The 13,074-nt window shown below is 39.2% G+C and overlaps 1 protein-coding gene across 5 annotated transcripts in view; it reads right to left on the bottom strand.

Annotated features, from left to right (window-relative positions):
* FARP1 (FERM, ARH/RhoGEF and pleckstrin domain protein 1) overlaps positions 1-13,074 on the bottom strand; it is a 202,596-nt gene that overhangs the window by 32,887 nt on the left and 156,635 nt on the right. For 4 of the 5 annotated variants that reach the window (XR_005956037.1, XM_041478251.1, XM_041478250.1 and 1 more), the window contains exon 14: positions 205-395. Coding sequence is in view for 4 of the 5 variants with exons in the window: in XM_041478251.1 (XP_041334185.1) it covers positions 205-395 (191 nt within the window). In the remaining variant the exon portion in view is untranslated. The remainder of the gene's footprint in view (positions 1-204; positions 396-13,074) is intronic. The other variant, XM_041478249.1, reaches the window with a different exon arrangement.

Here is a 13,074-nt window from a genome sequence, read left to right as displayed (position 1 = left end):
TCTCTCCAGTAAGACAATGGAGCTGACTGTTTTGTTACAACAAACTACCAAACTCCACTCCCCAAAACAAAGTTAAGATTTATAGGAGACCCCATCCAAACAAGCTCCTGAGGTTGCTTGGAACCTCAGGAACAACAGGAACAACCCAGATTTATCACAACACACCAGAAAGAAGACAGACAAGGCCAACTTCATTCACCTTACCTTTCTTTTGACCTCTTCCTCATCATCAGCCCTGATGCATGACGGGTCATTCAGCAAAGGGCTGACCAAGGGAGATGACTGCTTGGCATCAGGGCTCAAGTTTGGAGATAAAGTCATATTTGCCACGGATGGTCCTCCTTGGGAATTGATGGAAAGCTCTGAAAGGTGAGGGCTGCCAGTCAGAGAACCTGCTAAGAAAAATGATAAAAGAAAAATCAATTAGGACAAGCTTTCTCAAGGAAGTACCACAAGGAGTTATAATCTTAAATTGCAGCAGGTGAAATTATGCTACAAGACATAGCCATCAGGGTCCTCAAACTAGCCCAAATGGCCTTGAAGCCAGAGGAACTGCATCCACTTGAATTCACCATGGGACTGGTTAAGTGTCTTTTGGCTGATAAAACTGGCTGAAATTACTATCTCTGTAGGGAAGGAATCAAGGCACAGATGACTGAGCTGCAGTTCTTTACTGTGGGAGGGGTGAGGCACTAGAACAGCTTGCTCAGGGAAGCTGTGGCTGTCCCATCCCTGGCAGTGCTCAAGGCCAGGCTGGATGGAGCTTTGAAGAACCTGGTCTAGTGAAAGGTGCTCCTGCCCATGGCAGGGGGTTGGAGCTAGGAGATCTTTAAGGTCCCTTCCAACCCAGGCCATTCTATGATTCTAAACATCGACTTAGTATAAAACGTTTCATCATTGCAATCCACTCTATAGAAAGAGAATAAATACAACAATACAATAGTTCCAGGAGTGCCATTCTTTCCAGCAGGGTAGAACTTCAAACACTCAAATCAGTACTTCATAGGGAACTACAGGACAAGTTAGTACAAATTCATCTAGTTGAGGTCTAGAGAAAAAGGATGACTTTCTACAGAAGTGTTGCTGCTAAGATCAGTCAGATCTAACATGAAGGGAGAAAACTACTAGTTCCCCAATTTCTACACACAACACGAGTATGTATATTATACCTTGTAAGTCTTTCCATGCTCCTCTGATTGTTTGGGATGGAAATGCTAGCATTACATTTACATAAGAAAAGAATACTTTTAATGCACAAAGCATGACAATTTCAGATTTTCACAGATATAAAGTCCCATTTCATTTTGGATTAAAAATATTAAAGAATTAGACAATTACACTTCCATGGATTCATATACACTAGATTAAATTACTGAAATTAGCATTTTGTCTTCTGGGAGGCAGCCAGATTAATGACTGCACAGAAAGAAAGTTTGCCAAAAATGTCCAGTCTTCTCCCAGTAATTCCCTCCTCCATATATCTGACAATCTAAACCTGTTTTAGAAGAAGAATCTGTCATGTGGAAGAACATTTACAGTCTGTGCCATTTTGGCATCATACATTAAAATCCAACAAAAAAAAAAAAATGAGACAAACTCTTGACTACCACAGCTAACAGGCTGTCTAAGATGAAATGTAAAACACGTACATCACCATATATAATCAGGGTCAAATACAATTCACTATCATGTGATTATGTCCTCCCTAAATTATGATAGGTGAATGTTCCTGTTGCTAAAAAACCAAAGCTGAGATACTCCATTAAATATAATATAAAATAAATATAATTAGGCCAGTAGTAAAACCTATTTATTTTCTGGAAGAACTCAAGCTTTATTGCTAGAACATTAATGTTTTCCAGTTCCAAAACAGTTCATGTTTATAAATCATTCCTTTGAAAAGAGAAGGAAAAAACAGCACAGTTATCAGTTTACGTAATCATGACAGTTATGTAGCCTATTAAAAATCAAAGTCAAAGCAGTATTTGTCTGAAATAAAGGTCTGTATTATTACAGCTAGCAAGAAAGGATTTATCAACAGTTTCACACTAAATCAATGTTCAGTGAAATTTGAGAAAATGCCACAGCTTGTTACACAAATGTCAATTTTATTGACACTAGCACACAACTGTATACAGTATTTTCCAAAGAAATGGAATTCATCATTGAGAAATAGTGAAACAGATTAATAGCAAGGTTGTAAGGTTAAAAGTACTTAACTACATTACAAAAGACATAAGAAAAGTGATATCACCTCAAACGTGGAAACAAAGAAATTCTGGCACTATGCCTGTCATATGACAGCGAATAAATGATTTGCACCTCTGTGAGAAGTTCACAGCATTGTAGTCTAGGAGTTAAATAGCACCTATCTGTGATAGATAGATATAGATATATTGACGTATCTACCTACCTATCTATAATCCTAGATCTAAGCTCTGATGTACTGTAACTTTTATCAGTACAACTCAAGTATTTCAAACTACAAAATATCAAAAGGACAATGAATTAGAAAGACGCCCTATCTTAGAGTTGGAAGACATTAACCTGGGAAAAGGGTTATGGAAAGTATAATAAAAAATGTCCCTGGTGGCTCACAGCACTGTGTATACACCCAAGTGATAAAAGACTTTGCATGTCAATGCATCACTGACGTTCTCAAAGTTATTTTGCAGCAAGCTGAAATGCAGCATCCTCCCTTTTGGTACCACTGTGGGCATGAGCAGTGACCAAACCCAACCACCACCACCAACTACAAGTAGGAGCTCAGTCAGACCCCACCTGCCAATACAATAAACTATTGAAAACTGAAACTAGTTATAAGAAAGTGGCTGCATTACAAAAGGACCTCAAAATGTCCTTACATTGGTACATTCTGGGGCCTAATTACAACCAACACAGCCACAGATATCAACACAGTGGATGTTGCTCTGGGAAAGGTGGGAAACAAGTTTGGTTTGGTGTGAAAAATCAGTAAGCCATGAAGAAATGAAAATGGAGGTTCTTCCCTCCCCCATCACCAATCAATCAGGACACGTGTCATGCTGATGGGTCATGGCAGTGCTGCAAAGCCACTTTCTCTTTTTCACAGAACTAAGGAATAAATAATCTGAATAAACAAAGTGTTTCATCTGATCTGCCACAGAAGAGTATATTCATACAGGCTCTACTCATCAACTACATACTGCAGAATATAAACAGAAACAGAAGGGAGAAGACCAATCCTATTTACAAGGTACTGAAATCCCTTACAATTCACCCAAAAGGATTCATGGATTGGCAGGCAATTATTAGCATGTCATGTGCCAGATAGCAAATGCTACTGCACACTGGAGGCCTAAATGGTTTGCAGCTGGTAACATGGAATTGTCTTTGCTCATACTTGAAGTGATTTTTATTTAGATTCAGAATTGGCCCATTTTTCAAATTTAATGGAGTCAGCTGTATACACACAAACTAAGAGAAATCACAAAAGAATGTATATCTGAGGATTATTTAAGCATATACTAAAATTACATCCTTGGAGGAGTGGGTAGGAATTATTATGCATGTTCTTCAATTATTTTCTAAGTGTGGGTTTAAGAAGAGAAACCAACACTGTTGATGACAGTGGCAAATAATGAGAATGCACTTTACCATGGCATGCCAGATTTTACCATCAATGCTGAAGTACCTGGAGTAGTTCTTTGTTCCACTGACACCAGAGAAAAGTACTGCAGTAGGGAAGGTAACAAAAGAAGCAAAACTTGATTGAAATCTATTGAAGATAGATTGAAATCTAACTTGGGGGAAAAAAAAATCTATGAAATGACAATGGCATTTTAGGCATTTTACATGGCCACAGGACACGAAAGTGGGTTATCTTCCTAGCTTTACACGTGTCTCAAATCTCTCCCGACCAACATACGCATTCCATGTGCTACACAAAAAGAAGCCAGCAGCTAGAATCAAATACTTAACAGCCACACCTTTGTCAAAATACACACCAGTTGCTTGCTGCAGTTTGGGGGTAGGAAGGCACAGAGAGCTGGCAAGGTGTGGGTGCCCTGCTGGAGAGGGGCAGGCTGGGCTCTGCCCTCGGCCACCAGACGTGATCCATCCCACTCACTGTACCTGCGGTACTCTTGGCTCCTGTCACACACAGCTGTGAGCCCACAGGGGCTGAGGGTGGTGCCTATGGAGTGCTGGGCTGAGTGACACTGCTCTAAACATGGCTCTTATCAAAGGAAAAAACAATTACAATCAGTACTTTCCACATGATGAAGGAAGGCTCTCCCAGAGGTGAATTCACACCATAGTGGCCTGAACTGCCTGCTGCCTCTTTGCTGACTACATAGGCAGCATGAGATGACTTGAAATCCCTGGTTAGAAATGCACCTAACACAGGGGAGCTCTCCTCTTTGTGAGGGAGACCAATGGGACTCAGTGAATCCTGAAGACACTCCTCCTCCACTCCTTTTCTTCTGAAACTGCAGAATAACAAACTCAGGCCATTTAGTGTTCTGCATCTACTTCCGAAGGAACAGTTCCCATTCATACACAGTGTTTTTTAACAGAGAGGAAGAGTACAGCAGTGTTAAGATGCCCATGGGAATGTTCCTTTTCTGTGGAGTACCGAGAAGTGATAATGACTCATTTATGGAAAGTGAGAGAAAACACCAACCATTATTAGTATGACTGAAATTCTGCTGGTAAACTTCATGTACGGCTTAAGATCTCATCAAGTCAACTCTTGAGAGTTTTATTGTTCTCAAGGTTGTTATTATTAGAAATTAAAAATTTATTAAGAGCCAGAAAAGCACTTTTCTCAATACCTGGAATGTTGCAGGGCTTATCCTCTCTTACTCCTGCTCCATGGCCTGCTCTGCAGTCAGGGGAGGCTTGTGAAATCCATATCCCAGTTACTCAACTTTCATCTCAGATCAGTGTTTTCTAAACTCCAGTCTGGCAGATGAAACCCAAGTTGTTTCCCCTTTCTCCTTGACATTACTGAGCATATCACTTATGAAGGCTCTTTAATAAGAAAGTATCTGACAGAGCTGCCACTGCTGTGGCCACACAGTCTCGCTTAATTTTCCATTTTCACAGTAGTTGCATAGCTCTAATGTGCATCTAAATGTTTTGGTCAGAGAAGATATGTGACATGGGGGAGAGATAGCACCAAATGAAGCAGCAGAAGTTTTCATATGCACTTCACCAATCACTAAAGTACCTTAGATTGAAGAAGAGTTTATATAATAGTGGTGTCCATCCCTTCTCTCCCCAGCTGTGAACCAGGCACAGTCATATTGCTGAAGAGTTATGGGATAGAGATTCTGCTCTGTTCTCCCTCAATGTAAGAAAAAAAGAAATCCCACTGACTTCCGCAAAAGTTTGAGGGGAACCAGTTCATCAAGCTGCACTTCTCTTCCCCATTACATGAATCAAGCTGGAGCAGTGGATACAGTTTGTTAGTTTGAAAAATAGTTACACAACAGCTGTAAATTAATGTACAAACATCCCTGAATGCAGTACCAAAGATTTTGAGGAGGAACAGGAATTAAAAGCAAACTTGTGAAGCAATCCAATGTCACACATAACCACTAACTCTGCCTGGCTTGAAGAGGAGCTTGAGAAGAAGAAAGGTTCACTTTGACTTCACAGCTGCAAAATGCACGCTCACAGCAGTGAGCAGAATTTGGGAAAATGGTGCACCTTCTCAATGAACCAATTTCCTCATATTTACGACAAAGCATCAGCCAGCAATTGGACAGAACAATTAAACCAGTGACAGTTTTACAGCAAAATACCAGTTAGAATGAGTAAAAGCCTTCAGGTACAGGTGAAACTAAAAATAATAAAAAAATTAATTCCATGCATACACAGTTAAATGGCTTGACATGCTTATAGTCTCATCAAGCTTGGAGTTGGTTTAGTAGCCAGCAACCTCTCCAGCTGGTAAAGGTCCATGCTTTGTTGGTGTACTGCAATATTAGACAGCGGTGAGGGTGAAATCAGACAGTAACTGCTGTTGGCCTACATCAGGGTCTACTCACATCTTAAGAACAAAGAGTGAGCATTACAGTCCGGGGAGAATGCAAGGTCACTGGGCATCAGTCCTTTGTCTAGCCTTGATTTCTCCAGACAGAAATGGAACGACCTACAGAAGGTTTTCCTGTTGTACCCGGGGTTAGGGTTAGTTTGCCTTTGTTTGCCTTTAAACCAACGTGACACAGTGCTACAATAGAATCGGAAACCTTCAGCCCCCATGTAAGCTAAAGCCACAGATACTGTCCATTCCACCAAGACACCTCCCCAGCACTGCAGTGATCCTGCTTACGAGCCACGGCACACAGCCTGCATGGCTGGGTGCAGCCTTCATTAGGAAATGAAGGGCAGTCTGATTGTGCTCAGTGAAGCCCAAATGCCCTGGAAAAGAGACCTTTCGCTCCCCTCTTCTCTTTTGCTCCTCAGCATGGTGTGGTTTCTCAACCTGAGAGTCACAACCTGGCGAGGGTTTTCATTAATTCTGAGGTGAGGAGTGCTCCGTGAGGCAGGATCACTGTAACAGGAGGAATCAGGTACTCCAAATACAAAATAGGCATTTCTGCAGTAAAAGGACATTGAGACAGTGCTCCAAACAATGCAAGGAACAGAAGATATACCATGCTTTGAGGATAGACAGAACATTGAAAAGGCTTTTTCTCCCAGAGAGGTACATGCTGACAAAACAGTGCATACAATGAAACAAAAAATGTTTCTCTTTAAAAGGTATTAAACAAATGACAAAAATGAGAATGAAGTCCCCAGCACTGCCAATCTTAAAAATTAATTTTTATTATTGAGATTTATTTTTTAAAAAATCTATGCATGTGCACACACAGAAGTCAGGAAAGGGCTGGGTAAGTAAACACTGCCAAGCTTATGTACTTTTGTTAGTGGGCCCAGGTGATTTTTTTAGCAGGAAAAGGGAAATACAAGGATTCAGCTAATCAAGTATTTTTAAGTGCCTCATGGAAAAGCAACAGGCATGAGCTCTAACATTCTCTGAACTAAACAGAAAGAACAACCTCTGATCTTGCTGAAAACCATCAAAGGCAAAAGCCTGTTCTCTTCTCAAAACCAGATTTGCAGCATTTTAAAGAAAGCATCTAATCCAATTTTAACAAGCTTGAAAGCTGTCGAATCACAAAGCATTCATTTTCCTTCAACCTTCCATGCTCAGTCAGTGACAGCTGTATCATTACTGCCTTTAGACTTTATTTTTATCAGTGTCAACTGTAGATTTTTATGGTTCTTAGGGGCCAAAATTTACAAAAAAAAAAAAAATCATCAACAAAAATTACATCTTAAAACTCCAACCATTTTTGAGCAAACTATTTACCATTATGTCATACAAATTTATGATCCTATGGTCTTTACTCCCTTTACTGTAGTAACACCACCATTATTTACACACATACTTGTGAAAAACATGCCTGTGAATACATTGCTCAGCCAGGCACAAAGAATTTCCAGATCTTGTAACATTTAAAAGAAAGTGCTCACTGCTTTTAATAACAAACAACATAAACCAAGCTTATTCTACATGCTCTTCATAGAACACAGAATTAGAACAAAAGACAAAACACTCTGTAAAACTGCTACATGTCACCCAAACTAGGATTTTTGCGCATATGATGCCTTTGATTTTTAACTAGAAATTCTGTATTTAAAAATATCAATGGCACCACACAGCCTAACCATAGGGAGGAACACAGAAGATACCTTTGCTCAGGACGCACATGTTGCACAACAATTACTTCCCTTACAAATAAGTAACTAAGATATGTGCCTTTGTCTAGGCATACTTCAGTAACTATAGAAACTAGAGAAACAGAAGAGGAAAGATTTTGCTGATGTCAGTTTCCTAGGATTTAAATTTCATTCCCTTCTAGAACCTGACAGTACAGGCAAAAATTTTTCCTAACGTAGCTTGACTGAAACCAGAGTCCCCTGCTACTGACATTTGAGAAAAGTTACACACCAGGTGATGGGAGCCTAGGGTCCTCATGATGTTAACACTGTGCATCTGCCACTTAGCATCAGAAGACCCACAACCACCACCACCAAGTAGGGGACACCAACAAGCAGCTGGATTTCTGAGAAAAGGACTCTTCTCCTACCACTTGTGTCTGACAGCAGCTAACAAAAGAAAGGCTTACATATTAAAAATCATTCCAGGAGATTCAATTTCCCTGATATTTAGGGTTTCTCTTATTTTTTTCTGGAGAAGAGGATTGATCCCCTAAATGAAAGAGGAAAGAGATGAGCTAAAGTATACAGAAGCTACCTTAAGAAACTACACTATTCAGAGAGAGAGAGACAGAAAGAGAGAGAGAGAGAGAGAGAGAAGCATTATTGGAAGACTAAAAGGGATTTTGGCTTACTTCACTTTATTACATGTTTGGACAGAGAACTTCTTTCCTTCACATTCACTGCTCCTTCCAGCTGGTGACAACCATGCTGCTGAATGACAGGGATTCCCCAGTGATCCACATTTCTGTGCACAAGGCTGTGACACCCAACTTCCTCAAACGTGTGGAAGTCAGGAAAAGCTTGGATTGGTAATTTGTTTTCCATCATTAGAAGTTAAATTGCAGCAATTAAAATTTCATTCTAAAGTCACCTCTGACAGCAGTCTAATGGCTCATTAATACAAATGAGATTAGTTAAACAAACACGGAATTGGACAGATTTATCGGTCAGGCATCCTTTTTTCTGTTACAGAACTGTTCCAGAAATAACCACAGTTCATGCTAATTGCATGTAGATCATACATGCAATGTATGATGAGATCCAATGAGATCTGAATCACTGGCTTTACCAAAATTCAAAATTTGGTCTGCTTCATCAGTTCAACTGATCAACATAATTCTTGCCCTCTGAGTACCCTATAAAACTACTGGGACTTGAAACTCTCAGAAAAAGAGTGGAAAGCACATTATGCCACAGGGAACTGCAAATAAATAGGGCCAGATATTTTTTTGTGTGCTTAAGACGTTTTTTTTCTTTTCTTTTCCTTGTCTTCCTGGAGTTCGCCAGAAGAAACTTCTAATGATTACAAAGACTGTATGTGTGCTTATAGTGGGACTGAAGAGGACAGAACTTAAAACATCTCTGCTTCTTAGTGAAGAAAAAAAAGGGGCTTTTAAAGAGCTTTTAGATCTGTCTCACCCACTTTCCATTTGACTTCCTCTGGTCACCACCAAATACTTGCACGTACAGATAGAGAGGTCAGAACAGGAACTTCTGGCATGAATGCCCTTGCTTCAGAATGAACAGAGCTGCTTCAACTAATAAAAGCCTCACTGCAAACAAAAACCTGTCCTACAAATATTCAGGGGAGAAAATGCAGGTGCTGAAGCAGTCTGGTCAAGCAATACTGGCCCCATTTAGTGAACTAATTCACAAACCATTGTTTTTTCACTCTTTACTGGGTTCTGCTGATTACATTCACCACTACCAATGCTGCTCTGTGGAGAAAATTCTAGTTTTGCATGTCCTTTAATCTTGAAGAAAACTAATAGACTGATATGATTTTTCGAACCATTGACATGCAATTCTTTCACTATGCTCATCTGCCTACAACTCAGCTCTGTATAGCTCACATAAGGTAAATGAGAATACAGTAAACCTAAAAACTTTCAGTCACATGTTGGAATTTTTTACCTATGGGCATTTCTCGAGTTTTTCTTTGATATAATTTGTACTCAGTGTGCGCTGCAATGGTTAGTAGGATGGTGCCTGTTAGGCAGGCTATGAGCCACGGGTGAAATGGCAGCACCTGGTGTAAATCATCTTTAGAGAACACTCCTCTCTGCCATGCACAAGGAGTGTGTTTGATAGGGGATAAGGACTTACACTGGAAACAGAGCAGTCTAGGCCATTCAGGTAGCAATTGTCCAAAGCTCCATACCCGGAATATCCTATGCAGTTCTTGGCTCCCACAACAACTTGCCACTCTCCATCTTTCCTTCATCTATTTATTGACAGATTTAATATCCTGGGTCACTGAGGAGAACTAGATTCTAGGAAATACTACCATGAAAAAAAAATCTAGAAGATCCCAAGAGGATCTTGGGATCACAAGTTTGAGCTGCTGCTGAATAGGAGAAACCTTAAAATTGTCTGACATGACCTTTCCACTGCCATTGCAGAGGACAGCTGAATGTGGTTAAGTAGTTGGAATAGCAAAGAATTAATTTAATTAAAAATAGGGTCTTTTATCCAGAGATTACCTAGATCTGCACATTATTATGGTCACACCCCTAACTGCTTTTGCAACTCGCCTCCATATTTACCCAACTACATGGACAGAGCTGAATTCATCAACTCAACAAGAGGCTTCCTCCACATCCTCTGGAAAGACAGGAGATGGGTGATTCAGGACTACACAGCTCAGACTGGACATAGCTGCTCAGTCTTGCTGGGATTGAGCTGCCTCATTTGTACCAACTGCCTAAGGATATCTGGGCACTTGGTGAGTATGGGACTGGAAGTTCATTGTTGACAATAAAAATTTTAGACCAGTGAATCAAAAGTACTATCAGCCACGTTCCAAAATCTACTGGAATTGGTGGGAGAATCTGTTAGTTACTCCATCTGTAACTACCTGCTACACTTGAGACAAAGATCACTGCATAGATCACTGCTGTTGTACACTGCATTCAAACTAATAAATGTTTGCAACAACGAACTAGAACTGACAAGCTCCTCTTACCATGAGCACTTTGTGAGCCAGGACAAGAATTCCTCCATCTCATCTCGTTTGCAGTCTTGCCCTAAAGGTTTCTGTTCTTTTTCTGCAAGGTCATTTTGATTGTCCCACAGAAACAAATTCCCAGATGAACTCTAAGGGATCTGATCCTGTTTAAAAACGTAAGTTTAAAACTCCTTTCTCACTTCACCACTCACTTCTTGGCAAGGGCTCAGACATGAACCACATGTCTGGCGGAGGAATTTGGCCCACAGGCTGCTTTAATTACAACCTTGTCTGCTGATATTAAACGGAGCTTCACTGGCATTAGAATGCTGCAGAAGTAATTAATCCTAAATGAAATTATTTCCTCTGTAATTTATAAACTTTACTTCTTTTAACTGGAAGAATTCCATGTGTTAAAACAACAACTACTTCACCACTCAAAGCTGAAAAAATGCCAGAAGACAGAAAACTCCTCATATTGCATTTTTGAGGATAATATTGGAGTGGGAAAAGAAAAGCTGTTGAGATACTTTATTAGCAACTAGGCTAACTCCAGCTACCCAGTGGGTCTGTTCTTAAAAAGTTATGAATTTAGTATCTGAATCATATGAGAGAAGAACCAGGCCTGGAAACAGTATCTGAAAGGATGCGAAATAGCAAACACTACTTATAAAATTTTATATTCACTTGCATCCAAAGTGAATGTGAAATCTGTTCACTTTTTTTAAGTAGCAGAAATGACTGCAAATCCTTTTGCTGGAAGTCCATTACTTGAACTCTAATTTTACTGGCTAATGAAGCAATTAATTCATCTGTCCAAACTGCTATTACTTTATTTTATACCTACTGATACTTTTGCTGCACAGGCAATAAAAAATAAATCAGAAGGAGAGTCATGCACCCACTTCCCCATGCTCACACTATTTGCTGATGTGAGCTTCAACTACTGACATTTCATCTTATGAACTTCAAGGCAATTATTTTACAGCTATTCTAAATCCAAAACACAAACCATCCTCTTTTAGAATCATATACAAGCAAGCTTTTCCCTAATTATCAATCTTACTGTTTGTAGACTCATGCCTTTAACTACAGGAATAAATGAGAGTATTCCCTGTCCCCAAAATATCAGTATCTAAAGAGATGCTTTAAATGATTCCTGTTCAAGAATGAGGTATCTAATCTCTAAGAAAACCAACACTTTAAAGGAGATGAGAGAGTTGATACTTATATTTACACAAGATATATTTTACTTTCAAAACAGTAAAGTATATAACAACACATGTCTAACTACTGTAGGTATATTTTTAAATATCCTTCACTCAGATTAAACTCTGTTAAAGTGTGCATAGACCAAGGCATTAGAAAAATTAAAAAGACTTCTCATTTTATAATTTTTGTAAAAACAATCTTGAAAATTTTTATATTGTCTAAATTTACAAAGTGTCCTGTAACTTTTTCATCGGTAATTATGTGAATGGATTAATCATTGATGCATGCATGAACTGCATGATGCAGATCACTTGGAGTGACCTGCAGTTCAGTCAATGCTGCTGTTCATCAGTTAAAATTCTGGGATTTATTTTCATTCTTACACAAGAAAAATATATAAAAGTTAAAAATAAGGCCAATTATAAAGAGCACATCTTGTCTCCCAGCTCCAGTAACTGTACAACAGTTTCCATACAGAGGACCTTTCGTCTTGATTTTCTTACTTTACTTGGAGAAACTAACATCAGATTTTATTAGGATACCTTAATTCTCAATTCTTTTAGCCTGTGAAAAGGAAGTATACACAGAATTATTCTCTTTGTCCTTCTGTGCATATCCACTCTATGGACAGAACAGAAGACAATCACCCTGGAGCGCAGTTACTCCTACCATTCTCTTGTCAGGGGATGAAAAATTTCTGAGGTGGCTCTACTAAAAAAGTAGCCTATGACAGAGTAATTGGATCCTGCACAGATAAAGATTTTTTGTGATCAAAGCAAAAAATTAAACAGCCACCATCTCCAAACCACCCACCACAGAACTCAGATGTCTCTATAATGATTTCACTGGAAGTATAAGCAATTAAAAAATTTCTTGCAATATATATTTAACTGATAAAGGATAGAAAGGATTGCCTTGCAAGTAATACTCATATCACTCTTCATTACAGCTGTTTTGATCACAGCTTTTTTCACTTGAATTGTATCTTTCATCCTGTTCTTTTTCTTGCCCAAGGAAGAGTTTGGCATTTCAAAATCTCCATCACCAAATCACCCTGTTTAACCCACTGAAGAAAAAGACAATACTGTAATTCTATACATGCCTGATTTGTACCCTCAGTTCATCAGATTATAAAATGA

Source organism: Pyrgilauda ruficollis, unplaced genomic scaffold (genome assembly GCF_017590135.1).
Source record: "Pyrgilauda ruficollis isolate IOZ18807 unplaced genomic scaffold, ASM1759013v1 scaffold44, whole genome shotgun sequence".
Classification (NCBI taxonomy): Eukaryota; Metazoa; Chordata; class Aves; order Passeriformes; family Passeridae; genus Pyrgilauda; species Pyrgilauda ruficollis.
The sequence above is the reverse complement of the archived record's forward strand: the minus strand, read 5'-3'. Positions and strand labels throughout refer to the sequence as shown.